General features: G+C 47.1%; 6 protein-coding genes across 9 annotated transcripts; 1 reads left to right on the forward strand and 5 right to left on the reverse strand.

Moving 5' to 3' along the window:
* Positions 1-1,112: 1,112 nt before the first annotated feature.
* On the reverse strand, positions 1,113-2,745 carry LOC120662375 (guanosine deaminase-like). The gene is made up of 3 exons (XM_039941537.1): positions 2,727-2,745; positions 2,270-2,640; positions 1,113-1,521 (listed from the first exon to the last, which is right to left on the reverse strand). Exons 1-3 carry the CDS (start codon positions 2,743-2,745, stop codon positions 1,255-1,257), a joined length of 657 nt encoding a protein of 218 aa, XP_039797471.1. The 3' UTR covers positions 1,113-1,254.
* A 613-nt stretch (positions 2,746-3,358) lies between these two features.
* On the reverse strand, positions 3,359-4,840 carry LOC120658020 (guanosine deaminase-like). Of its 4 annotated transcripts, none has more exons than XM_039936230.1 (5): positions 4,626-4,840; positions 4,486-4,544; positions 4,134-4,340; positions 3,947-4,051; positions 3,359-3,821 (listed from the first exon to the last, which is right to left on the reverse strand). In XM_039936230.1, exons 3-5 carry the CDS (start codon positions 4,188-4,190, stop codon positions 3,639-3,641), a joined length of 345 nt encoding a protein of 114 aa, XP_039792164.1. In that variant the 5' UTR covers positions 4,191-4,340; positions 4,486-4,544; positions 4,626-4,840; the 3' UTR covers positions 3,359-3,638. The 4 variants fall into 4 exon arrangements, with proteins under 4 accessions (XP_039792164.1, XP_039792163.1, XP_039792162.1 ...); XM_039936229.1 differs by having other exon boundaries at positions 4,617-4,840; XM_039936228.1 differs by having other exon boundaries at positions 4,134-4,544; positions 4,617-4,840.
* A 1,167-nt stretch (positions 4,841-6,007) lies between these two features.
* On the reverse strand, positions 6,008-8,899 carry LOC120658021 (guanosine deaminase-like). The gene is made up of 5 exons (XM_039936231.1): positions 8,462-8,899; positions 7,101-7,160; positions 6,710-6,900; positions 6,484-6,588; positions 6,008-6,393 (listed from the first exon to the last, which is right to left on the reverse strand). The coding sequence occupies exons 1-5, from the start codon at positions 8,475-8,477 to the stop codon at positions 6,205-6,207; spliced, it is 561 nt and encodes a 186-aa protein (XP_039792165.1). The 5' UTR covers positions 8,478-8,899; the 3' UTR covers positions 6,008-6,204.
* An 8,656-nt stretch (positions 8,900-17,555) lies between these two features.
* LOC120662376 (pectinesterase inhibitor 8-like) lies at positions 17,556-18,160 on the reverse strand. The gene has a single exon (XM_039941538.1). The coding sequence runs from the start codon at positions 18,117-18,119 to the stop codon at positions 17,556-17,558; it is 564 nt and encodes a 187-aa protein (XP_039797472.1). The 5' UTR covers positions 18,120-18,160.
* A 2,281-nt stretch (positions 18,161-20,441) lies between these two features.
* Positions 20,442-22,079, forward strand: LOC120658024 (pentatricopeptide repeat-containing protein At1g31790-like). Its single transcript, XM_039936233.1, has one exon. It carries the CDS (start codon positions 20,490-20,492, stop codon positions 21,798-21,800), a length of 1,311 nt encoding a protein of 436 aa, XP_039792167.1. The 5' UTR covers positions 20,442-20,489; the 3' UTR covers positions 21,801-22,079.
* A 43-nt stretch (positions 22,080-22,122) lies between these two features.
* On the reverse strand, positions 22,123-26,558 carry LOC120658025 (transmembrane protein 184A-like). Its single transcript, XM_039936234.1, has 6 exons — positions 26,222-26,558; positions 25,065-25,138; positions 23,821-23,970; positions 23,405-23,690; positions 22,968-23,201; positions 22,123-22,831 (listed from the first exon to the last, which is right to left on the reverse strand). Exons 1-6 carry the CDS (start codon positions 26,378-26,380, stop codon positions 22,511-22,513), a joined length of 1,224 nt encoding a protein of 407 aa, XP_039792168.1. The 5' UTR covers positions 26,381-26,558; the 3' UTR covers positions 22,123-22,510.
* Positions 26,559-27,258: the final 700 nt, after the last annotated feature.

The following is a 27,258-nucleotide window of genomic DNA, read 5'->3' on the forward strand; positions in this document are numbered from 1 at the left end:
ATTATCGTGAGGATCTCAACATGCAAGGACAGATTCAGGTGAAAACCAAAGAATTGACTTACTAGTTCGAGTGGCAGAACCATCTTAATGTTGCTCTCCTCTTGAGGCGTCATCTTGGAGTCCTTGATTGTGACATCACAGTTAGCTTCGAGTAATGGTTTTGTTTGATCTATTGGCGTGGTAGAGATCGATTATTGCAGTTTCTAGATCACAAGGTGACCGGAAGGTATAGGTGTGTCTATGATCCTTATCAAGAGTTTGTAAAAAGACAGATGATGTGTGATTTTTGTTTTTACTTGAGGACCAAAGCAAGGTTGAAGGATGTACAAGTTCAAAGCTTAAGCAGTTCAAAGTTTAGTCTTTCGTTTTTTTTCTTTTGTGTTCCTCGGTTAGATGTTTGGAGTCTTAAGTACTCATGTAAGCTTCTGGCTTTATTGGTAGATGTTTCCATTTGTGGTCGTAGATATTCACATGTGAATGTTCAAGATTGGGGCTCTCTAAATCTAAAGAAAATGATTTTCATCTACGGAGTTCTCCTTTCATTCACATATGATAGTCTTATTATGTGATGGACACAATAACCATGGCAAAAAAAAATATTGCATATCAATCCTAATTATCACGTTATTATTTAATGAGTGAAATTAAGTGATTTTTAATATTTAAACCTCATAAAAATAAATGGTTTTTAATGCCCCTCCTACATCCAGCCGGCTTTTATAATATTATGTTGTTTCTTGATGCACGAATTTACTCCTTCGCAGTTAATGGGCGTTGGGCTCGAGAAGCATCGGGTAGGTGAATTTACTCCTTCGCAGTTAATGGGCGTTGGGCTCGAGAAGCATTGGGTAGGTGGGTTTAAATAAGACTATTAATTTTGAAATTTTTAGATTTTAAAATAAGACTATCATTTATGAACGGAGTGAGTATATTTCTAAATTTACCTGCACGTGTCTCTCTAGACGTCATCTACTTTCATAGCACAAGAAGCATCGATTTAGTACACCTTCCAAATTGTAATGCACTAGTCTTTGTCTTTGCGATTGACACCTCCATACTAAAATCATCTGAAATCATCCATGCCTCAAAAGAAAGGATGATGCTATTCATTGAGACGGAGTACATGTATAGATGTTCCCATAGTGCAAACACATAGTTGCGGTACACACGTTTATTGATGGAATGATAAAAGACCGTGTATTTGCAGTACAAGCTTCATCAGGATGTGAACCCACCGATGATACATTTGAGCTGCTAGTTCCAAAGACAACAGAGTCGTGATGATTTCACCATTCCTTTTGCCTTCTCAGACCATCCACCTCTCGTTCGTGTCCGTCTGGTTGCCTCACCCGGAGTTTCCCATGGCTTCTCAAACACCTGCTCGGCGATCCCGGCAGCCTCGCCCTCGACCTGCCTGACCTCGATGCCGGATTTCCCGTAGTACTCCACGAAAGTGTCCGGGATAGAGGCGTCGTACCCAGCGGCGACGGCGGCCTCCGCCTTGGCCCCATACACCACCTTCTGTTTGCTCAAGAATCAAGATAAGCAACAGTGTGAACAACCATCTTTAGCTACTCTCCTTTTTCTAAAAAAATCAATTTACATACTCGAATTATCGTAAAAATCTGATTTTCATTCTTCAGCTATAAAAGTAGATAACGAGGATCATCGAATTGTCGAAACCAGATAAGTTTAGCCTTTATATTGATTTCAAAGGTAGTTTATATTTAAAAAAATTAAAAATTCAAGTTAGATGTAAAAAAATAAAACTAATTTATTTTAACTTAGAAAATATCAAACGGGTACCAAAATTTTCTAAAATATAACCTATCTATTATTGATATATGAGCAAATAAATACTAAAAATATAAAAGAATTAGATCTGAACAACCGAGAAGTATAGTACCAATAGATAGGTTATATTTTAAGAAAAAGAATTAGTACTAGTCTCATTTCTTTTAATTCAAAATGAATTACTATGATTTTTTAGTTTAGATTTGAATATTACTTTTCACAAAATAAAAAACCACCTCTGAAACCACTCTAAGATCCAAACTTGCTCGATTTCAACAGTTGGATGTCCTCCGTTATCCGGTTTTGTAGTGGAAAGATGAAAATTAGATTTTTGTGATAGTTCGAAATCGTAAACTAGACCCTTTTTTTACAAGAAGATGAAGATACTTCTTGCAGTTCCCCGTCAAAATAAATTCTTTTTTACGGTTAAGCAACGGCATGAGCAGTCATGTATGGACTATGGAGTAGTATGAACCTTGATCTTGGGCATGCGAATCAAGGCGAAGCACATCGGGCACGGCTCACACGACGCGTAGATCTCGCAGCCTGAGAGGTCGACTCTCCCGAGCCTCCTGCAACCGTGTGAGGAAACAGGTGGAAGATCAGAAACGCAAACGTGCTCGGCAGTTTCGCTATTAGCTACCTGTCTGATCGCGGCCACTTCAGCGTGCGCCGACGGATCGGTGTTCTTCCGGACCAGGTTGTGGCAGCTCGCCACCACGGCGTCGTCGTCGCCGAGGATGACGGCTCCGAACGGCCCCCCGTCGCCGCGCGCGGCTGCCCGGTAGGCCTCGTCGACGGCCTGCTTCATCAGCTCGTAGTCCCTGTCCTCCTGCCCAGCCGCTGCTGATCGGCAAAGTAATCTTCATTTCACGAGGCAAGAGATGAAGAGAAGGGAGAAAAGAGCACAGGAAGCAGTGCAGTACGCATACCCTGCTGGGGCACCTCCATGGACGGCAGGAGCTGGGAGATCGGAGCTCAAGTTCCGAGGCAACGTGTCCGCTGGGGGGGGGGGTGGCCATGGTGACCACGCTCGGCTCGCGGATGAAGACGACGGTGCAGTCACTTGCGATGGTGATGGGGCGAGGCCACGAGGTTGCTGGGGTCGCTGTCTCGTGGCTGACTCCAGGCCACTGGCAGCTGTCTGTCTCGGCTGCCTCGCTCGGCCCGGATGTCCGCCGATGTGTTTATGACGTCGCCGGCGACGAGCAATTCAGGTAATAATCAGATCAGGTGGTGGCGGAGGCTCCGAAGAACATCGCTGCTCCGTCAGGCTCGGGTTAAAATTTGATGGCACGGTGTTTATATGCGTTGCTGATTTAATTTCCTCGTGTACCAATACAAATCTCTAGCAGAGAGATGTACACATATGAGTACTAAATGTCATGCCACATCAGCAGATTTGCTGATATGGTAGAGGAGAGAGAAGGGGAGATGAGATAGAAATGTCATGGGATGATACTTCTCCGACATAGTTACCTGTGCGATAACATTCTCCATTGAGACTGGTCTAAAATTGTGGTTTGGTTTATCAACAGTTCACTCATAAAATTCAACTCAACTATTTAGATTTTTTTTTGGAAAAAAATGGTCTTTGCATTGGTTGCATAGTTCGATGCATATAGCTTGGGGCATTATTACGAAGTCACAGCTCATGACATAGATTACAAATGAGCACCATATAGGTCATATATATCTGATGTTTGAAGTCCCGGCTGCACAAACTACAAAAACATGGACATGACAATGGCATTGCTCATTTAGCTTCCACAAATAATTTTCAGAAAAAAAAGCTTTCACAAATCATCCATGATCCACCTTCTTGTCATGTCTTCTGCGGCACATCACTTCATTTGGAATTTCTCCTTCACCTTCTCAAAGACCTCCTCAGCGATCCGAGCTGCCTCGCCCTCGGCCTGCCTGACTTCTATGCCGGATTTCTTATAGTACTCTACGAAAGCATCAGGGACGGTGCTGTTGAACCCAGCAGCGGCGGCAACCTCTGCCTTGGCTCCATACACCACCTTCTGCAAAAGCCGGCCGAACATAGTGTGAACAATCATCTTCAGCTACTTTGATCTTGCAGTTCGTAAAAAAAAGGAAATAAAATGATCTTTCAGGTTAAGCAGTGGAGCAGCAGCGATGTATGAACCTTGATCTTGGAAAGACGGATTAAGCCGAAGCACATAGGGCATGGCTCACATGACGAGTAGATCTCACAGTCGGAGAGGTTGATCTTCCCTAGCTTTTTGCAGGCCTGAGATCGATGCGAGTGATGTGACAAGATCAAGAGTCATGTGTGTGAAGCAAATGGGCATGGCTGGCAGGATGACCTTTACCTCTCTTATCGCGGTTACTTCAGCATGCGCCGATGGATCAGTGTCCTTCAGGACCATGTTGTGGCAGCTGACCACCTCTTCGTCACCGCGGACGATGACCGCCCCGAACGGGCCGACCGCCGCCGCCGCCGCCGTCAACTGCTCGGTAGGCCTCGTCGACGGCTATCGCGATGAACTTGTAGTCCCTGTCGTCCTGCCCAGCTGCTGCTGATAACCAAATCCCAAATCAAAGACTCTTTTGGCAGTCTACAATCCTCGAGTCCAGAAAACCAAAGCTGTTCTAGTCACTCCTACAGCGATTACTAGAACATGAAACAAAATTTGAGGAATCAAGAAACTGGAAATCTCATACTGGCTACTCTGATAAATTCCAAGTTCTATCGAACTGCACTTCGATCCCAACAGAACCTCCTGACCATCCAACGTATCGGGTCAAGAACAGAGTTAGTCACCATGAATGGAAGAAAGTGAGTGAAAACATACATGACGCACCCTGGGCGGCCTCCATGGATGTTACTGGCAGGAGCAGATTAGAATAAGAAGCTGGGACTACCGGCGGCGCTTGCGTGGGGAAGACAAGAGAGCTCGCCGGCTTGGAGCTGCGGAGTCGGTGCAGCGCTGACGGCGAAGGGAGGAGATCTCATGTGAGGACAAGTTTGGGATCGCTGTGTCCTGCAGTGTGGTGCTCGTGTTGAATAGAAAAACTGAAAAAGTGTCTGTCCAACACATGGGCGACGTTGCCGGAGGAAGCTGAACGTGGAGGTGAGAGACGCTGGACAGAGAAGCATGTCATGTCAATACTTCGGAAACGTGCACAGAGAGGAAGTTGGTCAGTTGTACAGTTTTATAGCACAGTACAATTAGTAAGACTTAGAACTTAATCGTGCCAGCTAATTTTCATGGGATGAAACTTCTCTCTCATCCTATAAAACTCTCTCATTCTCTCTTCTCGCCATGTCAGCAAAATTAATGATGTGTCACAGAATTTTATGCTATGAAACTCTTCATAAAACTCTCGTTAAGACTGGCTTTAGAAAACGTTCGAGGCTAGTGCTTATTCCCTCACCAGCGAGATGCTTTTAGCACTGTTTGCCGACATGCTATCCTTTGGAGGTGGCCTAACCCCCAAAGTTTTGGGCTTCGTTTACCTAACCCTCTGTATTGAATATTTTGGACTATTCAAAACCGTGTAAATAACTCCTTAGACGGTTTTGAAGGGTGGCTTAACGAATAACACATGGGTCATCCACATCAGACAAAGAGAGTGAAGATGTTGAAAGTAGAAGGCACAAAATGTTTTGTTACGCCGTGTAGACAAATTTATGCATGCCACGTATGCAAGTTTATCCATATCAGCATGCCACCTAAGCAAAACCCGCTAGATGGTTTTGAATAGTTTAGCGTTCAATACCTGGTTTTACAGTTGAGGGGTCAAGGAGATGAATCCTAATATACTTCAGCGGGTTATGTAGACTTTTCCTGTTAAATATGAAGTATGATTGCAGCTGGTTAGTAGGTGGGGAAGGTACTGTACACAGCAAGCATACACATCTCCATCTACTCCTGTATAAAAAGCTATACATGCACAACATGTCAAGATGTATTGATACAGATATACTGGTGTGTAAGGAAGTGATTGTGTGAGAACCTTAAAAATAACAAAGATCGCACTTTATACATACTTTTGACCTTTTGTGTAGAAACATATCTTGATATGAGCATCTTCTAAAGTCCGGGTTCAGTCAGTACTTTCTGCTGAACAAATAAGCTCATCAATGAGGGAAAACTTTAGAAAGTGGTATTTCGTTCTCAATTTGCATTCGTTCTCTATGCTAGTTAACTCAGATTAAAAACGTGCTAAGGTACCATAAGAATGACAGAAACTGAATTCCATTAACTGCACATTAAGCTACAGCAAAGAACCGCCTTGTAAGTTTACATGAGATTGGGATATCCTTGGAATATAATACATTTGGACGGATGGTTTTCTGAAGCAATGGAAATCTGGGCATTTTATTATTCCTTCTGAATGAGCATTGTACAAATATGAGATTTGTTTTTCTGCTAAACATCAGTACATCTGGAACTTCTCCTTGGTCTTCTCAAAGACCTGCTCAGCGATCAGAGCACCATTGCCCTCAGCCTTCTTGATCTCCATGTTGGCCTTCTGGTAGAATCCAGTGCCTCTCAGAGCATCAGCGATGAAGTCATCGAATCCAATGGCAATGGCAGCCTCGGCCTTAGCTCCATAAACTAGCCTCTGCGTTGCAGAATGAGTAGAAATGTTAGAAAAAAGTATCAGCTAAGTCCACCAGGCTAAGCAATCAAAACAGCAGAGAAGAGCATGAACCTTGATCCGAGAGAGATGAACTGCACCGAAGCACATTGGGCATGGCTCGCAGGACGCATAAATTTCACAGTCGGACAGCTCAATTTTCCCTAGCTTTTTGCAAGCCTGAAATATGAGCATGCAGAGATTATGTGAAGGCAGCAGATATCAAAGAATGGAATGAGCTACTAAGGATCACAAGAAATGTGTTAACTTCTGACAGTGGCTTGAACTCGAAGCATTTTACCTCTCTTATTGCAGTTACTTCAGCATGAGCTGTTGGATCAGTGTGCTTCAGAACCATGTTATGGCAGCTAACTACTACTTCATCATTTCGGACGACAACTGCACCAAATGGACCTCCATCACCGCAATCGACTCCCCGATAGGCTTCTTCCACTGCTTTTGTCAAAAATTTGTGGTCCCTGTCCTGTACAGCTGCAAAAAGTTGCGAGAACGCGTGTTTTTACAGTTTTCTTGCTGTCCTTTACATATTGCAAATTAACAAAGACTGAACATTATGACTGTTTAGATCAGATATAAATGCTTGATTTCTGTCTGTAAGTTAAGCTGTGCAACTACATGGGACCTAGAAGTAAAAAAAAAGTGATTTCATTGTTGTACTTGTATGGTCTTACCTTCCTGATGACCAGCAAATGCAGCAGCAACCGAGATGGTTCCATCCTTTGACTGCACAACTACATTTAAAAAGCAAAGAACATTTAGATCATAAGCAGTATACCCTTCAGCTAACAATGATCATAGAAGCAATACGACAAGAAAACTAAGTATATATCTTCCATTGTCCTGAAAATGTAGTGTCTCGAGGTACCACAAAGAAATCAGTCAGGCAGGCAAGAAAATACGTAACAGCACAGTGGTGTAGGTTCTCATTTCAGGCAAGAACATTATTTTCAACTTAGCTCGTCACATCAATTCTGGCTAATACTATGGCACAGTTGCAGACAGGAGATCGTCAGTTCAGCACTTTCATCAGACTTCAACTCATTTAAGTAGGTCCAAACTTTGTGCTTCTAAATCCAACAACCAGATTCTAGAATGCCCTAACGTTACTCTGTCTGTAAGTTTAGTGAAGAATCTTTACATACGGAACGAAACACCACATTTTTTTTCAGGTACTATTTCCTATCACTTGGTAGTTGATACCTACTCCATATAAGAAAGGGCTGGTTTGCACCTAATATATTCCCTAAATGTATTTGGCACTAGCAGTTGGCAGTAGGACGCCTTTGTGATGAGTGGGTATGACAGACAAGATTGACAGCATTGCTCACAATCCAACCGCTAAGGACGCCTTTGGCAGACTGATGAACGTTCCAAAGGCACAGGACAGGAAACCACGGAGCAAGAGCATAGGACTATGCCTGACACATGGATCTGCATCTCGAGGCTACAATTAACGCAACACCGATGGGCGATTGTTGACAGATGCGTGTGCTTCCACCAACCATTTAACAGTGAACTTAAGGCAACGATGCGTGCTTTGACGGATTCCAGCGAGAGCAAAAAAAGATGTGGGAGGCAAAAAGCTACCAAATTGGGACCTCTTCCTCTGTTATGAGCACAATCGGGTGCTCAAAGAACAGAGCTGAGCGCTCCAGGAAGCATGGAGCAGCGGCCTGACCCTACCGGTGCCTGCATTTCACAGGATTTAGGCTATAAACGACTCTAGTACTGAAGGAAGTTGCACTCGAATCGGCGCGGAAGCAGTAACCGATGGCGATTCGTGTCCCGGAGCCACCGGGGCAGAAGCAGAGAACGGAAAGATTCCGACGCCAAGAGCCCCTATCCCCCGCCGCTTTTCGCTCTCATTCTCGCCCGAAACAGAACAGGATCACCCCAAGACCAGAGCCCTGGATCCGGTTCGGGGAGGGGGCGCCGGAATCGAACCGGAATCCGCCGCCGCGGGTCGCGCACCGGCATGCTACCGTCAGGATGGGGGGAGAGAGAGGGAGGTGGAAGCGGGAGGGAGACGTACCCTGCGCCTCCTCCATGGCGGCGGCGGCGGCGGCGGGGAGGGCTCCGGCAGCTCCCGGGCGCGCGGGAGAGGAGAAGGGGGTGACGCGGACGGAGGCTCCCCGGTGGCCCGGTCGACCTGTGACTTGTCCCGACTCCCGCGACGATGGCGTCTCGTCTCGTCTCGGCCTCTCGTGCCCACCCGCCGCCGCTCGCCTAAATAAGGAGGCGGGTGGGCCCAGGGGGAAGAGTTGCCGGCCGCGACTCCGCTTGGCGCCGCCCAGAGCCGCTGGCAAGCGGGACCGGCACCCACCCTGTCCGCGGCTGTTCGCCAGCCAGACCGCCGGCTGGCAGGCGGGTCGGGCGGCGCCGCCGTGAACCCCGTGGACCTGGCGCACCGTCGCCGGTGGTGGGCCCTTCTCATCTAGCGGCCATGTGCGGGGGTGCCTTGCTCGTGCACGTTTTGCTGCCGTACGAAGAAGGGCTGAGGAAGAACGTCTAGTCGTCTACGATTGGGTTGAGTTTGGGATCAAGTCTTTGGCGTACGGGCTGAGCACTCCGACACGTCGCCGGCGCGGCGGCGCCGGCCATGACGCCGCCGCTCTCGGATCACACTGTGGGGCGAAGCTACATGAGCTTTACCCGGTGCACATGCACCATGGTGAAATTTTTTTTCCTAATAGCTAATTAAATTTTATCATATTAATTATACTAGCTTTTTGATTGTAATGGAGGGTGCACCAGGGTTAAAACCATCTTGGCTTCGCCACTGATCACACACCTTCACATGTGCCTCATTCAGCTTACGGAGTTACGGTGTGTTTGTATTAGCTTACGCATCATGGAAACCGGATTAAAAAAATATAAATGACACACACGGTCAGATTACGGTAGAAATTAACCACCTAAGCTAGATTCCTATAATCACATAGCTAGTGGCCTAGTACAATCCAATTATTAGCACGCAGGGACCATGAATACGTAGCTGAAAATCCAATTAACCACCACCTGTATTCCATAGATCTAAATAGAAACAATCAGATTATTACTACGAAATTGTTAGTATCTACTAGTTCTTTTATAATCTCTATCCATAATCTATATGGTTATGAGTTATGACTCTACCCCTACAAAAAATACCTTGCCATTCCTCTTTTACCGTGTAGTGTATCCATCTATCCCATCCAAACAAGCCGGCTCATTCCTCTTTGTCCTGTATATCCAGATTTTTTTAATCTTTACCCCGTAATCCGAATTTCTATATATAACTCTATCAGGTCCGAAAATGCCCTATTCATTCCATGGATCCAAATAGAAAGCATACTATTATTACGAAATTTTTTAATAATCTCTATCCGTAATCTAGATGGTTATGACTCTGCTTAAATCATTACTCTTCGGTGCAGTTCATTCTACCATAACTGAGGCCCCCGCGTCGCTCCCCGCGTGGACGACTCGGGCGGCGGCCAACTCGTAGCAGCAGCAGCCCCCGTCCCCATGCCCCCGCGGCTGCGCCGCCGCCTGAGCGAGCTGCAGGAAGCCCTCGCGGCTTGCAAGGAAGGCGGCGGCGAGGCCAATCGACAATTGTTGGCCGCTCGGACCCGGATCTGCACGGGAGGTGCGGGAGCGGCGGTCATGGCGGCGCCGCTGATGGCGCAATGGAGCTCGCGCACGGATGGGCCCGGCCGCTGGCTGGCGCTGGTGGCAGCCGGCACGGCCGTGACCTCCACGGCCACGCGCACGGCGCTATGCATGGCACCGGTGTGGAGCTCGGTGGCCCGGCGACGGCGTCAAGCGGCGGCTGCGGGCTGTGGACTGCGGACTGCGATCGTAGTGTGGCGTGGGCTGGCGGCGGCGGGGGCGGGAGGCCGCGTGTGCGGCCGACGGCGGCGCCAGAGGCCGCGCGTGGAGGTCTGAGCACGGCGCGTGGCGGAACGGCAGCATCACACGATGTGACACGGCGGCGCCGCCACCCCGATAGGGTTTTCCTCGACTGCGGTCTCGTTTTGCCGGGCTACGTGCATGCTTACCAGGGTTGGGAAGCTCCGGGCGAAAGCCTTTGCCGGCATTATTGCTTGTGGCCATGGCGGCGGCACCCTAGGGCGTCATTCTACCCGGTGGGGGCGTCATGTTGGAGCCCCATTCCTGGTGCACGAGGGTTCTCTGGGTGAAACCCTGTCCAGTTCTTGGACGGACGATGGCGGCGCCTTTGGCGTCGTGCCCTTCTTGGAGGCATCGTCTCTTGAGACCCAACTCGGCTTTGGTAATATTGGACTTCATTGGTCTTGGGAGACTGCAATTGGTGGCGGCGGCATGGATGCGAGCTTGACGGGGTTGCTGAGCTCAAGTGGAGGCATTCGTCGTTGTGGCAGCGGCCAGGGGTTGCCACATGCTTGTCGGTGGCTGCTTGCAGCGTACCGCGGCGGCCGGCGATGCTTGGCGGCTGTCAGTTCGGTGCGGAACAGCGTTGGAGGACGGTGCTTGCGGCATCGACAACATGGGACGACTAGGCTTGTAGCGGACTGCAGCGGGTTGCTCAACCTCGCTTGAGCTACTCCGGTGCAAAACATCGTCGGAAGACGGCGCGAGCGACATCTTTAGCTTTCTAGCACGGTGGTGGAGGTCTTTCACGCGTGTTATGCAACGAGACGAGGTTGGTATGAGGCAGCGGCTCGACTGTTCGATGGGGACCCTGGGAGGCGGGGCGACAGTATCCACCATTATGATCACCATTCTGATGGCAACACAAGAGACAGATCTGTGACATGGAGTGCTGTGGCGGACGTGGCAAGGCCCCCGCTTGCGGTGTTTCTTCGAGGCGACGAGAGTGGAGTTCAACGGCAGACGTGGCAAGGCCCCCGCGCATTGTGGAGTGGTCTGGATCTGGTGATATCATTCTGTCAAGTGGTCGATGGTGTTGCAGCGGCACTACGGCGTAGGGTCCCGTATGGCGGTGGCCTTCTCGGTGCGGTGCAGTCTGCTTCTTCGGGTTCCCTATCGGCGTGGGGCCACGCTTGGCTCCGACGACTTTATGTGCGTGAGGCTGTCTCTGGTTGTGGTGGTTTGACGTGGAGTTGAGTTTGAGTTTGCAGCCGGGTTGTTTTCTGTCTGCCGGGTGCCGTTGAGTCGAGTTTCGAGTGAAGTTGCGTGGCCGCGTTGATGTCCCAATCCAACCGGCATGTGTTGTTTTTTTGTTGTTGTGCCCAGTCTGGGAGTTGTTTCTTCTTTTTAATATAATCGGCAGCTCTCCTGCTTGGTTCGTTTCAAAAAAAAATCATTAATCTTCATTCTCCCGTGCTCTAGCAATTGCGATCCCTAGACCACTACCATTTAGTTACCCTATCAAAAAAGACATTGTCATTCCTCTTCACCGTGTAGTGGATGTATCCATCTATCCCATCCAAACAAGCCGGATCATTCCTCTTTGTCGAGTACCATACCAACCATCAGTGCTGGATTAGCCGAGTACTATGCCACATATTGTTGCAAAGCTTTGGGTTAGATTTTAGACATCCAAATCGAAAAAAAATGTAAGGATATCCAATAACTGTCCTTAATTACTTCCGTTAACATAACTGGTGTGTTTTTCCATTAAAATATTGCCCAAGTTTTATAATAATAAAAGCATTATTATTTTAATAATAATAATGATGATGATGATGATGCCCTTAAGCCTATCATCACTCGGCAAAAGGATAAAAAGATAAGAACCATGTGCTGGGTCATGCTGACACGTACGCCATCCGTGATCCGTCAAAGCATCTTCCCGGCCGCAAGGTGGTGATCTGATTCATGCACGAGGAAGCCGATCGAGCACGTACCATGTGTCGTGTGGGGCATGTGGGCACACAGCGAGCGGTTGGTGCCGCCCAAATAATGCTGCGGCTAATGGGAGGCCTAGCTTTGTTGAGCGAATTGAAGACGTACGTCACAAGGGCGAGAGGCCAGCGTGAAGCGGTAGCACTCCGTACGCCCGCAGATGCCTACGTGTGTGATACTATCATCAACCTCACCAGTTCATCAATCATCATCAATCTTATTTCTCATTACACACGGGCTCCGTAAGTGGATTATGCTTCAGTAGTCTATTTCACATGATGTGCTTGTATCAGGTGGCCAAGAATATTTTTGTCCGGGCATATGGGTGGCGGTCCAATCTTAGTATTGACAGTTACTAGTGTGTCAGGATTAGGGCGCGGGTCCAGATTCCGAGAAATGGATATTCAAATTTTCAGAAGTATAAAAAATTGACAATCTAAATTCTAGTTTTTGACATGTGTATGTGAGTGAGCCTCAATAACTGTTTACAAACTACTCTATTTTGGACTAACATATAAACACCTTGTTATTTGTGCTATTTTTGTTTTTTAAACACACATACATATACTATACTATATATTATATGCACAAAGTGTTTTGACAAAAAAAATAATGGGTATTCATTTGAATATCCTTGATACATGCTGGGATCTATTTCAAACTGATTTAGATTGTGTGTCGTTTGGACAGAAATCAGAAAAATATCAAGACGATATATCACCTTGATATACTTTATTGAAATCAATAAAGTTTCGCTAATGATCAATCTTATTATTATTTATTATCAATGCACCCACTCTGTTTAAAATCAAATCGTTCTAAATTCCTCTGTATGTATGGTAATACAAATCTGCACCTTTGGTGTAGCATTTATTCTACAGTAACAGTTAAATTACTGACCGAACTGACCAAAATTTACTGAACCGAACTACCGAATTACTAAATCACGTTCAGTAAAATGGTGCTAAGTAATCGCGCACAGTAGTCGTTACTGAAAATTTGTTTAGTAGTTAGTTGGATGTAGCTGCACATGTAGAATAGCACGTGGCCTATAGTTTTAGACTTTTAGTGTGGGAGTGGCATTGAAAGTTGTTTGAAAGAAAAAAAAACATATAGCATCTAGAGAAATACAAAGTTCAATGGATAGTTATCTTAACTTTCTTACTTATGTTGACATTTCAGTTCTTTACACCAATAGATAAAGTTTCAGTTTACATGCCCCATCTATCACGTCGTTGTGTAGCAACTCACACAACGGCGTTGTCATAGAGCCTGTTCGGATGGCTAGTTTAAGCTGGCTGATTCACTGTAACAACTGATTTTGAGAGATATCTTGCACTATAGCAGCTGATTATTGTAGCAGATGGTACTGTAGCAGTTATTTGTTGCAGAGGCTTAATGACCCACAGCGAGGCATAATACTGTAGTACTGTAGCTACGGTGTTAACAGTAACTTCAGCCAACCATCTTAACCCATCCGAACAGGCGCATAGTTACGCCACAGACTTTCCAAAAGTATGGTGGGCTATTTGGGCTAGTGGAAGCGAAAAATATTGTACATACTTGTCGTTGGCCCCACCATGGTGAATGGGGGTCATTCCTCTTCATTTCTTACCATGGGCTTTAGGAACAGTCCAGTTTTAGCTTCCAATTAAATTCTGTTTTCTAGATACCATAGGCTAGCCTAGGTGTCCAATTGGTTCATTTCCATTTCTACCATAAAAAATAGTAGCAAAGAAAAACGAAATCAGCCGGAGAAACCGCATGGACTTTTTAGCTCATCAAAATAAAGTTAACTTTAATTTTAAAAAACATCTTTTAAAAAGCAAAAGCCAAAACAAACAGGCTAGCACGCTACAAGATGTCACTTACAACAACAGGAGTGTAAGGAGATTTCGTGATGGGAGAACAGAAAGGTGCATATTTATTACGTATTGGATGCGCATAATGATTTCTGCAAATACAGTGGCGGATCAAATATGGGGGGGGGGGGGGGGGGGGCTGATGAGGGGCTCCAACCCCCTACCTCCATAAAGTCCATGGAACCCCCTACAATTTCCAACCATGGTTAAAAAGAAGGAAGCAAATTAAGAGAGGAGGAGGAAGAAGAAAGGGAAGATGAACCCTTCCTCCAATGTTCAGCTTCTCGATCCGCATCTGTGCAAACATATGTTGTGGGTGCCGGAACCACCATCTAAAGACCAGCTGTGTTACTGCGTACATCTTGTTGCCTCAACATTACAAACAAGTCTCAAATTCAAGATTTCCATATGTTTATTTTATTCATCTGCTTATTCGGTATTTTTTTAAAAACGAATAAGATAGCAAAAGATGCCAATTGTATTTCAAAAAAAGGGTCGGACTACGCACAACAATTTGTTTTATTCTTATTGAGCACATGTATGCAGGATGCCAGGCATCAGCAGGTAGCTTATTAGCAAGCCTTCACGCAGAAGCAGCGGGCACGGAAGCCTACGCCGCACTTGCCGCCGCTGAAACCTTCGGTCTGGCAGACGCTCGCGCAGTTGGCATCGCGCGCGCAGGGACCCTTGTACCGGTGGCTCGGCGACTGGCACTCCCTCGCCACGGCCACGCGCACCGGGCCCTGCTGCATCTCTGCACACACAAATAAATCCAATCATCAACATCATGTGTGTGATTTGTTATGAGAAAAAAGTAATGTTGGTTGTGGCTGGGGGCTGATGTTAATTTGTTATGATAGAAAAGTAGTGTTGGTTGGCTGATGGCTGGTAGCTGATGCTGATTTAGTATAAGAGAAAAACACTACTGACTGGTTGGCAGACAACCCAAACGAACAAAGTGAATAGATGATCTTGAATGACTAGCTATAGCTATATGGATACAAGCCCTGCTGCTATCTGATGGATTCAATCCCTGTCTCCAACATGGAACTATGGCTCCGTTTGTTTCAGCTTTGGTTGAAGCCTTGAAGGTATGATTTTAGGAAATCCAAAAATCAGAGAATTGATAATCTAGCTGGTAATGGATTCTCGGTTCTGAATTCAGGGAGTTATCTGACTCTTGAATTTCTCAACATCGAGCCTTCAAAATCGACCATAACCTGAAACAAACACGACCTGTCTATGCAAAAATCTCGCGAGAATTGTACTGATAGATGTGCAGGATTATTCCAAACTCTGAAGCCTAGATATTTCAGGCTCAACGATTTGTGAATGTACTAAACAAGCAGTTGACATACCATTGGAACCGAGGAAGAGGAGGAAGAAGACAGCGAAAAGCTTTGGGGAAAGATCCATCCTTGCTTGAGGCCGGAATGGAGGAAGACTACTGCTATGGTGGATGAAGGGACAGATGAAACTATAAAGTGTAACCCCTTCTTATAGCAGCGGTCAGGCAATTGTGCTCTGGGGGTAGCTTCTAGAGGAACACTCACGTTTAGTCCTCTGATGCTGTTACTGCCTTACTGGATGCTTGTTCATCGGCTGCATGTTTCTTATGACAGGAGTAGTGCAGGGCTGTATCTAGGCCCGTGCGGGCCATGCGACCGCACAGGGCCCCCAAATTTTAGGGGCCCCAAAATATAACGAGTATACTAGGTATAGTTATATAGTAGATTTTGTTTTAGTTATATTTTGATCCAATACGAAGCAAACTGTAGCCCAAATATGTCATAGAAGAGGAAATATGCCGCTTGACCATTGTCTTTCAATCAAATCTGCAGATCGCAGTGCAATCTTTTTCGCTTCCACTATAACCGCTCGCCAGGCACAGCACAAGTCACGTCTGCACTTCCACCTTCCGGATTTCACTGGGCACTCGCAGGCGCAACGATGGTACTAGGGTCCAGTTCATAGTTTCGCACAGGGCCTTCAAATTTGCCGGTACGGCCCTGAGTAGTGTGAGTCATGCCAGATGTCTTTTGTCTTTAAGGATTCTTCTTTAGAAAGAAAAAAAAAAGAAAAAAGACACCAAGGATGCATCCAGCATCTTACATGGAACGAACTATGAGCTGTATTAACGGTTCTTGGAGTTTCTGCTTTATGCCACACCTTTACCATGTAGACTGTAGGCATGTACCCCGAGCTGGAATTTGGCTGCATATATGCTGTATGTAGCAAATCCAACGGTTCAGGATGGGTGACTTATGCAAATACAAAATCTAAATCACATTAAAAGGAGTAAATCTAAAAAAAAAGGCACTTCCGGGACAGAGCCTGGGTGCAGCACGTACGCTGCTGCCCAAGATTCCACGGCTCTACATAGCAAACCGGCCCGGCCGGCCACTACATGCAACGTAAACCAAACGAACACCGTACCTTTCGATGCGCGCACGTCCCGCACCACGCGACGGCATGGCGGCGGCGAGCTTCGCCGCCTGCTGCGCCCTCCTCGCCACCACCTTCTTCCTCGCCGTCGCGGCGGTGGCGGCGGCCGGCGAGCAGGAGACGACGTGCGTGCCGTCGCTGCAGCGGCTGCTGTCGTGCCTGGACTTCATCGAGCACCGGAGCGACGAGATCCCCGTGCCGTGCTGCGTGCAGGTGAGGACCACGGTGGCGCGGCAGCCGTGCTGCCTCATGCACGTCATGCGCGGCGACGCCGCCAGGCTCATCGGCCCCGAGTTCGACGGCGCCCGCGCCGTGGTCAACGTCACCGCCGAGTGCCTCGGCGACGCCTCCGTCCTCGTCGCCATCACCCGCAACTGCTCGGGTTCGTTCGTTCGTTCTTCACTGATGATCCCCGTGAAAATTTTCTCCCCAAACATGCATATGTAGCCATGAATTTGGATCGATCGTGATCGTTCTTGCTTTGCTTGTTCTCGATCTCGCAGGCAAGCCGCTCCCGCCGCTGACACCTGAGTTTACCTTTACTACTGCCGCGGTGGCGCCGCCGCCGCCACCTCCATCGTCGTCAGGTGAGCTGCTGACAGATTGATCTGTTCTTGCAAAAAGAATTTGATGTGATGTGTGCTGATTTCTCATTCGAACATGGATCTTTACCCTCCTGAACATACAGGAGCAACTAGGCTGCAGGTCCCGTTGTCTTCCACTTCATTGTTACTAGCCCTTCTTGCCAGCATCGTCGTCTATGGAGCCTTTGCTGTTCTAGGAAACTAGCGTTGGTCGAATTACTGACTCAATCAAGTGTTCATGCGTAGGAGTTGCCCTTGTAGATTTATGTGTCTTGGTAATACAGACATGAAGTTCCATGTTCCAATTTGTGATGATGAGAGGACATGACATGGATCTCTCCTTTTGTTTACGGGTAGATCGAACTTGTGTTCAGTTTGCTCTCTAGCAATCTAGCTCCATGCACGTTCACGGCCTAACCGGCGGCGCCGGCGTCGTCGAGGGCAAGAGGGACAGAGCCAGCTCGATCTCGTCGTCGATCCCACGGTCCGCGCCGGCCAGCGGCGAGTCCTGCCCGGCGGCCGCGAACGCGCCGTCGCACCGCGCGGGGGTGCCCGCCGCCTCCGCGAGCAGCGTCTGCGCCCGCTGCAGGTCCGCGGCGCCGCCCCGCTTGGCGCCCCTCGCGGCGCGCCCGAGCCGGCGCACGGCGGCGGCGTACTCGGCGGCGCACGCTGCCAGGCAGTCCCGCCGCGCCGGGACCGTCTCGTTCGCCTGCATCCCCGCGATCCTGTCCGCCGTGGCCTTGGCCGACGCCCTCGCCATCCTCGCCGCGATGGCGGCGAGGCCGCGCGCGTCGGCGCTGGCGCTGCCCCGGTCGCGCCCCAGCTTCCAGACGCAGTAATCGTAGCTGCCCCGGTCGCCGCCGGCGTAGCTCTCGCACTGTTCCTGGACCAGCGTGGTGGACGCCGTGCGCGCGTGCGGGACGAGCAGGAGGAGCGCGGCGGCGCACAAGAGAGCTTGGAGGGAGGCCATGGCGAAATCCACCTTGGTTCTTTCGGTGCTCTTCGATCAGATGAGATCCTATGTATAGAAGGATGGTTAATTTAATTTGGAGCGGTAGAAGTGAGTTGAATTTGCGCACGTTGGATAACATAAATGAGCTGAATGGGATCGTTTCAAAGTTGAATATGCTTGCCGTTTTTCCTCTCTCTTTTTTCATCCTACGAGTAGAAACAATACATATACATGCAAGCCACGCAGTATATACATAAATACAAGTCAGGCGCACACGGAATTTTTACGCGTCATGACGCAAACTCGGACAAAATCTAGGAGTATCTGGATCCAAAAACTTTAGTCAAGACCAAAAAATTTTAGGGCAAAGTCTAGGTTATACAATCGAACTATCTTTAAAGTCTAGTTGTGGGGTGACGCGACTTCGACGACGGTGGTGGCTGGCAACTGGGTCATCAAGGTCCGGCGTTTCGTTCGGAAGAGGAGGGGAGGTACATTTGGGCGAAAGCCTTGACGACGGCGATGCCCGTGGGTGTCGTTTTTCTCTGTTGGGGGCGTTGTGCTTCCTCTCCCTCTCACATCTTCCTCCATGGGTGAGAACCCTGTCCTTTTTGGACGTGCGATGACGACGTCTTCGGCGTCGTGCCCTTTTTGAAGGCGTCGCATCTGGAAGTCATTGTGGCCTTGTTTGTTATCTTCGATGGTCGCCCTCCACCTTTTGGCGGCTGCCTGGTGGGCAGAGCCAAACCCGGTGACGTGAAGTCGGAGCTGCTTCGTCGGAGATGTAGCTCGGCAACAATAACACAGAGCGGACTATCCTTCGTCCGTGGGGGGTTGCTGCGGGTGTGGTTGACGGTCATTGGGGATGGGGCCTTGGCTCCGCCGTAGGAAGTTGGAGCTGCTCTTCGCGCTGCGTTCGAGCTCGGCAACAATGACCTACGTGACCAGCCTTTTGCCAGTCCTTTGGTGGTCGTCAAGGGTTTGCTTCGGGAAGTCGAAGCTGCTGGTTTCCACCAGCTTGGCGACGATGACTCATTGCAGGGTTGCGTTGTACCGCGGCACTTGGGTGGGTTAGTCATCCGTTGGTTGGCTAACATTTCTTGTACATTAAATTTCTATTATCTCTTAATTGAAAGGCAGAGCTCCTGCCATTTACTTCAAAAAAAAGTCTGATTTCCAACCTTCAACAATGAAACCGGATTACAGAGGCCATCCAACTGTTGAAGTCGGCAAATTTAGCCTCTTAGATGGTTTTGAAGATGGTTTTCCATTTTGTGAAAATAAAAAATATTTTATTTTAAACTAAAAAATTCATAAGTAATTCATTTTAAGTCAAAAATTAGGAAATGGATGTCAAAAGTTTTCTAAAATGTAACCTACTTATTGGCACAATACTTGTCAGTTATTTAGATTTTTTTGTTCATAATATTTGGTTATTTGTAGCTATGTTTATTATTTTTGAATAACCAAAATTCAAATGGAGCAATAATGCATATGTTACATTTGTTTTGAAAAATTTTAGTACTAGTTTCATATCTTTTAATTTAAAATGAATTAGTTTGATTTTTAATTTTATTTATTTATTTTTTAATGCAAGCCACCTTCAAAATCACCCCCAAGGGGTAAATTTGTCAAGTTTTGACAGTTGAATGGCTTATGTTGTCCGGTTTTGTAGCTGAATGTTGAAAATCGGACTTCTACGATAGTTCGAGTGTGTAAATTGAACTTTTTCCAAAACCTTATTAGGGTATGAATGCTAATAAGTGCTAAAGTTTACCACTCAACTTTAATCCATCTAAACAGACCATAAATTACACCCACCTAACCTAACCTCCAAGTGAAATGGCGAACATATTGCATCAAAATTCAAATTCATCACTAAGCCAAACTCACCTCTAATAGAAAAAAAAGAAATTAAAGTCGTCATCATTAAATAGCAAGATAGGGATTTTGTATTTGGAAATAAAAACATTAGATAAAAAAGGTTAAAACTTCATCACGTGACACGTCCACATAGACACAAAAATCTTCCTGCTAATTTTGCTCTTGCGAAATAAGCATTGCAAATGAATTTAAGCAAATATGCAATGGACCATTTTGGTCAATTTCAGTGGAACGGACTTTTGGTGGAGGACCGAGTGGTCGTTTTTTTTGTTCGTCGGCAGTCAATTATTTTCGTTTTCAGAAGGATTTCGTCAGCACTAGTATTTTGTGGTTTGATCAATTCAATTGTGACCGGTCCTTTAGTCTGTCCTAGTAAAAAAAAAAGAAGAGCAGGTCCAAGATTTGGGCCGGGTTCGATCCGACGCCAGGCCCATCTAATAAGCATGTCCTCGTCTCTTGGGCAAACCAAGCTGTTGGCTCACCGCTTCAGCCAACATTGCAGCCATGGCGCGCTGCTCCCACGCCAAGCCGTTCTGCGCCACCGCGCCTCCCCGCCTCTCACGCCGCCGCCGGCAGCTCTCCGCGAACGCCACCTCTCGGGCGGTTTCCACCAGTAAGGCACGGTTGCCGGCCCTAAACAAACCGGCCAAACCGCCGCCGCCGCTCCTCTCGCGCCCGAAGCTCCCAATCCCCAGCACCACCACCGCCACCGACACCGCCGGCGACAATGGTTGCACCAAGAAACCACCGCCGGAGGTGGCGCCCGCGCCTCCGTCCTCTTCGGGCGCCGGCGACGTGCTCCGTCTGATGGACGCGCTCGGCCTCCCGCCCGACGAGGAGGTCTACGTCTCGCTCCTCAGGGACTGCGCCGGCGCAGCGGAGGTCACCGCGGTGCACGCCCACGTATGCGCCACCGCCGGTGGCCTCCCACCGCCGCTCGCCAACCGGGTGCTGCTTTCTTACGCCGCGAGTGGGGACATCGAGGCCGCCCGCCGGGTGTTCGACGAAATGCCGAGCAGGAACGGCATGGCGTGGGCGACCATGGTCTCCGCCTGCTCGGATAGATGCTCCCATCACGAAGCGATGCGCCTATTCGCGCGCATGTGTCACGAAGCATGGGACCTCACCGACGATGGCTTTGCCCACGCCATTGTGGCCGTGCTACGGTCATGCACTCGCGCGGGCGAACTACGGCTCGGCGAGCAGGTGCAGGCGCTTGTCATCAAGAAAGGCAGAGTTTGTGGCGAGACTGGCAGCTCACTGGTACAGCTCTACTGTGAGAGCGGCGGCCTTCACGAAAGAGCACGGCAGGTGCTTGCGATGATGATGCGGCGCCACTGCCAGGAACCGGTTCCGGAGTCGGCATGGACGAGCCTGATCACGGCCTACCACCGGGACGGCCTCCTGGACGAGGCCATCGATGTCTTTAGGGACATGGTGTCCGCCGGCGTTCCCAGGAGCAGCTTCTCCCTGTCGAGCATCCTCGCCGTGCTCGCAGAGTCAGAGAACCGCCAAGGGTGTTGCGGGCGGCAGGTGCATGCCGACGCCATCAAACGCGGGGCGGACGCGAACCAGTTCGTCGGCTCGGGGTTGGTGCACATGTACGCCAAGCAAGGGCGGCTGGCAGATGCCGCAAGGGCATTTGAGGCGATCGGTGGAAAGCCCGACGCGGTGTGCTGGAACGCCATGGCTATGGCGTATGCTCGCGGTGGACGGTACAGGGAGGCCGCGAGAGTCATGTACCAGATGAAAGCTGCCGGGATGAATCCTTCTGAAGAGATGACGGATGCGGTAAGGTTGGCCTGTTTCAGATGAACTTGAACTGCCAGAGCGAGTTACTTGACTGTACAGTCAGAAGGCACCCGTACCGGATTCAGAAAATAGTGGCCGTGCCACCACAAAAGTCCTTCAGTGATACCACTTGTACTACTACCTGTGACTAACAATAGTCAGTCCGGTCAGTGTAATTTGAGCGTCCATACTTCAAGGTATCTTTTTCAGTTTGGATGCCCGTGGTGCCATGTTTTGTACAAGTATAGTTTACAACAAGCACCGCTCATTAATCATCAACCAGCCCTTTGTAATGTGGATTAACTATGGTTTGTGGCATTCAAGCATGAAGTATGCTACTACAGCAACAGGAAAATGAAATCCATTATTCCAAGCCCCATCTGAGCTTGTATGAAGGATAGTAAATCCATATCTCAGTGCGATCTTACAAACTGTACACGTGAACATTTATAAGGTCGGGACAGAAACAGCGTTCAATAGACACCCACCTCATCAGCAACAGCAAATCTGAGACATGTTGCTTACACTCCTGCCTCATACTGACATCACATATTCCGCTAACACTGATCTCCGCAATTGGCTAATCTTTTAACCGACCCAGAAAAAAAAAACACGCCCTTCAGATGGGCCAACAATGAAACAGAACCAACACACCACATTTCTATGTACAGCGTGATCTAGGATCAGCTCAACAGCGCTACTGTCCATTTACATCCCAAATATACAGCGCCAGGTCATTGTTCTCTTACATCAGGGATCGCAGGGACCTCGGCAGGGTAATCAGATAAGTCTACGTTGAGGAAATTCGAAAGTTCGTATGATTCTGTGGAAGTAGCAATTTTGACTTCCATGCTTTGAGTGGGCGTTGTTTCTGCCTTATCCACCTCATCCAGCAGTAAGCCTGACATTGCTGGAGCTTTGGAGCTCACGACAGGGACTTCTGCCAGTTCTACTATGTGCTCTCCAGTTGGCACGATTGTGCTAGGGCTGTATTTTGTCGGTTCATCCTCCTCTTCGTTACTGTAGAGCACATATTCATGATATGTAGGTGCAAACTGCAACATGGGAGAAAACAGTTAGACGGAAGAAAAAAAACTCAAACTAAAATCTGGAAATTGAGATACAGACATTGCGCACATGTTTTGCATCTGGGACCAGGCTGATCTGTGTTGCAAGTGTGTACTAATTTACCTGGTGTACAGTGTCATGATAGAAGTCGTTGAATTTCATAGCATGAAGAAGGCTTCCCCTGAAACCACCAAAAGGACGGGCATTGGAGCCAGCATATTCCTTGTAAGAGAATGCAAATCGATGCCCAATGGCTGCTATGAGCATCTCAACACATAGCACAAAATTCTGGAGATAAGCAGCTTCTTCAGCGTTTTTTATGAATCCAGATTTTGCAGCAAGGAAAACCAGCACACCCTGTGAGAAAAGCTTTCGAATTATTTTTCTCGAACAAAAAGCTTTCGAATCTTAACAAAACATATTTCACTGAGTAACAACAAATAATGGATGGGATCATTTTGCTTGCAAAACTACCATCACATGTAAGAAATCTGAACAGACTAGTGGCTCCCAAGTAGATTCTGAGAAAAAAATGAATGTATCCCTACAACAGACTTTACCTGCCAATACGTGAGAAACACGACTGATTTGATTATGATAAACTTTGGGACAGGGTTATATGGCTGAAGTAGATCTCTGCATGCCGCATAGAATAGTGCAAGAGCAAAAAGTGTCATAGAGTATGAGATTGTATAGATGATAGTTATGTAGAGATAAGACTGGTTGACACTGAAGTTTCCATCTTCATATTTTCCTTTTGCATAAAGTATGAATGTAATAACAACCAAGATTGGTTTCAGGATCACAAACTGCAGACAGCCTTGTTTGCATCTCCTTATAAAACGCCTGTCAGAGAAAATTTTCAACTGTTTAGCACTTGCAATGTCATAATCCATGAGACAAGGTTTTCAAAGCATGTGGACAAGCATAAAACTTTTGTATTGATCATTTAATCAGACAAAAGAGAATTACGCACCCATCCAGAGGAATAGCTGGTAAACAGCAAGTCATCAGAAACCATGAGGGTTTCAGAGATTGGCCATTCAAACTTACCACCACAGTGCCAGGACCTCCAACCCACGCCAGGCAAAGTGAAAAGAAATTGTAGATGACCCAAGCATCATAGCTGAAACACAATCCAACAAAGCAAGTTTCAATATGATTCTAGCTTTGTATTTGTCAGGGAACTATAAACAGGACCTTGACCATCCTAAGTGAACAGCAGCAGGAGGTAGAATATTTAGGACATCTAATCAAATTACCTCCTAAGCAAATAAATAAATAAATGCAATAATTAATAACACAAAAATGTGGATCGCCATGTCTCTCATTTGCCATTAATTACACCAGAGCATTGTTAAGAATCCACAACATACCAGCAGAACTTTTCAAGAGGACCAAAACATTGCTCTTCATCCTTTTCATTATTGAAGGAGGGATCAGACAAGGACATTAAGCACGATATATTTGTGATCATTTGCTAATGAAAACAATCCACATGAGGCACTATCACTACGAAGATGTTCAGCACTATCATGAGGCATGCATAGCTAGAATGACAGTCCACATGATCAATTCTCTCCGTGACTTGATCCTTGATTGGATAAGTATGCAATCAATTGAATTCCAGTGTTTTGCGACAACAAAACCAGTAGGAGCCACTTTCGTACTGCTGTGTTGTAAGTACCCTGCCCAAATCCTTTGAAACACCAGTGGGAATATTGCTAATACCGTAACTAATATATATATTCAAGACTTAGGTCATCGCTCTTTTGAACTAACATTCTTGCTTTGGGTCAGATTGTGCATCATTACTGGTCAAGTTGACTACTAAAAAGATCATAGTTCACTAACATAAGCAAATTGAGTTACTTCTCTATGTAAGGTATACCAAGGCAAACTGGCAATACAGGTAGTGCAATACTGTAACCAAGTTGCAACTTGCAAGTTCACAACCTTCCACATTAATAGCTTTGCTTTGTTTCATGCAACGCTGCAATTTATAATGGGTTAAGATGAATCATATCATCTTACAGAAGTTAAGCCAGATGAGTGCTAAAAAAGAGAGCAATACAACAGCAGTTTTATTACTCAGTTCATATTATGAGTCCATCATTATCAATCGGAAATTCAAGTATGCATGTTTCAAGTGATACGAACATCCATTAGATGACACATAATAAAATAAGATAGGTTTCGAGTTACAAGTGGCTGACTTACATTTCTCGGATAGAATTGAAGTAGATTGCCTTATGCGGTAAGACGAGAGAAAGAAATGACATCACCGCATACACCTGCAAATAATGTATACATACTGTAGTTAATAAGATAGAAGCTAAAAATGTACAAACTCATCAGTAAGATAATGAAACTATACAATTGAACACAACCCATTCCACACTGCCATTTAACATTCACATTACATGCACGAGTAATAATATTTTAATAGAGGACAAAGATATGTCACAAAAAACCTAACTAAACACTCTAATATATCTATATCTAACATTACATGGCTGATGAACAATCAACCATGCAGGAAACAGAACTGGAATAGTAATGTTTCTAAAATTATTTCCCTTCTGCTCGTTCTTAGTTTCACTACAAAATACTTATGGTAGATGGTATAGAGAATCTTTGAACAAATGAGCCAGGGTACAGACTTAGTTGCACTACAAAATACTTATGTTAGATGGTATAGAGAATCTTTGAACAAATGAGCCAGGGTACAGAACGAGAATATAATGCATTCAAATTAATCATATGAGACAAAGTAAAGGATATCTGAGACAGGGCACACAACAAGAATAGAACCCGTTCCACTCAGCACATTACTTAAACTTGCACAGAGCTATAAGGTTTAGTAGTTCCAACCATCATTTTCAGCTTCAAGTACACCAGCTATCTGCTGACACATTCCTATCGCAATATATAGGTAAACCAACTATCTGTTGGTTGCAGTGGCAAGTAGAAACATTCAGAAAAACTGGTTTCGTTCTCCATCCGAAAGCAAACATAAAGAATGATGAGCAACATTCAGAATACAATATTACTCCCCAAAACCGAAATACCACAATACACCAACCTTTTGAAACAGGGGCCCTTGTTTTCCTTAAAGACAAATTTATCAACGCTACGGGCAGATGCCGCATACTAGTACAAGCTATAAATGCATACGAAACTCAATTGTTGCACACCTAGCTAATAAATTTTGGCCAAGTCACAGCTGTACAAGAAATTAAGTTGGACATGAATACCAAGTCACAGTTCGCCCACAAATCGCAGCTACGAGCTAAAGGAGCTGACGGGAACCGCTAAAATTCGCCTGCGGAGCTGGGTGGCCAGAGAGGGGGGAGGGGAGGAGGAAAGCTGGGTACCGGGACCATGAGGATGATGCGGACGATGAAGCGCTGGTGCGTGGGCTCGGCGTAGTGGAGGAGGTGCCGGTGCACGAGGCGCAGCGCTACCACCGTCGCCGCCGCGGCGGACGCCAGCGCCGCGGCCGTGTACGCCGCAGCGTTGGCCCACCCCTCCATCCCGCCCGCCAGCGCGGGGGGGGGGGGGGGGGGGGGACCCTAGGGCGGCTCGCGGCGAGTGGGGGAGGTGAGGCGGAGGCGGAGGCGGCGGGGAGGGGAGCGGGAGCGGGAGCAGGCTGCAGGCAGGCGGAGGTGGCGATGTCGGGGGGGGGAATCGAGATTCGAGAGGGGGTGTTGGGGGATGAGCCGGGCGGGCGGGTAGTCGGGGACGGATGTTTCCGCGTGGCGTGTCAAAATTCTGGGCTCCTGAATTTTGACTCCTCTCTTTTTCTTTCAAAGATGAATTTGGCCGTGTTTGATGGAACGTAAAAAAATTTTACCATAAAATCTTACTAATTTGAAGTACTATATGAAATCTATTTACAAAATTTTTTCACAAATGGGTTGTAAATCACGAGACGAATCTAATGAAACTAATTAATTCATAATTAGCGGATAGTTACTGTACCATCACTATTGCAAATCATGGATTAAGTAAGCTCATTAGATTCGTCTCGCGATTTACAGCCCATCCATGCAAAAAAGTTTTGTAAATAGACTTCATTTAGTACTCCATGCATGTGTCCAAATATTCGATGTGACTTTTTTTTGTTTATAGGATTTACGAGTTGTGATCTAAACAGTGCCTTTGACTTTTGACTGCTTGTGCGCGGATCTGAAGGCTGGAGTTTCTTGTCTGCCGGGGAGCAGGGAACTTGCGCGGAGGCTGTTCGGCTTATCTAGGTTTGGCTTGTCTCGGCTTATTTTCTCTCACAGAATACTATTCATTCTACCAGCTCTATATTACTCATGCGGTCAGCCGAACAGGGCCTTGTGCTGCAACTGCATCAGCTGGACTTTTTTATTGAATCATATGAGCAAATTAGTTGATATATGGT

This window comes from Panicum virgatum, chromosome 2N (genome assembly GCF_016808335.1).
Source record: "Panicum virgatum strain AP13 chromosome 2N, P.virgatum_v5, whole genome shotgun sequence".
Taxonomy (NCBI): domain Eukaryota; kingdom Viridiplantae; phylum Streptophyta; class Magnoliopsida; order Poales; family Poaceae; genus Panicum; species Panicum virgatum.

Bases quoted from the DNA above. Each gene is read 5' to 3' on its own strand.
- LOC120658021 (XM_039936231.1), bottom strand. The intron at 6,589-6,709 runs GTAAAATGCTTC...CTCATATTTCAG, and splicing joins AAGTAACTGCAATAAGAGAG to GCTTGCAAAAAGCTAGGGAA. The intron at 6,394-6,483 runs GTTCATGCTCTT...TCTGCAACGCAG, and splicing joins TTCATCTCTCTCGGATCAAG to AGGCTAGTTTATGGAGCTAA.
- LOC120662375 (XM_039941537.1), bottom strand. The intron at 1,522-2,269 runs GTTCATACTACT...TTGAGCAAACAG, and splicing joins TTCGCATGCCCAAGATCAAG to AAGGTGGTGTATGGGGCCAA.
- LOC120658020 (XM_039936230.1), bottom strand. From the start codon at position 4,190: ATGGTCCTGAAGGACACTGATCCATCGGCGCATGCTGAAGTAACCGCG. The intron at 4,052-4,133 runs GTAAAGGTCATC...CATCGATCTCAG, and splicing joins AAGTAACCGCGATAAGAGAG to GCCTGCAAAAAGCTAGGGAA. The intron at 3,822-3,946 runs GTTCATACATCG...CGGCTTTTGCAG, and splicing joins TCCGTCTTTCCAAGATCAAG to AAGGTGGTGTATGGAGCCAA.
- LOC120662376 (XM_039941538.1), bottom strand. From the start codon at position 18,119: ATGGCCTCCCTCCAAGCTCTCTTGTGCGCCGCCGCGCTCCTCCTGCTC.
- LOC120658024 (XM_039936233.1), top strand. From the start codon at position 20,490: ATGGCGCGCTGCTCCCACGCCAAGCCGTTCTGCGCCACCGCGCCTCCC.
- LOC120658025 (XM_039936234.1), bottom strand. From the start codon at position 26,380: ATGGAGGGGTGGGCCAACGCTGCGGCGTACACGGCCGCGGCGCTGGCG. The intron at 23,971-25,064 runs GTAAGTCAGCCA...ATTGTGTTTCAG, and splicing joins TTCAATTCTATCCGAGAAAT to CTATGATGCTTGGGTCATCT. The intron at 23,202-23,404 runs GTAAAGTCTGTT...CTTTTCTCACAG, and splicing joins TGTTTCTCACGTATTGGCAG to GGTGTGCTGGTTTTCCTTGC.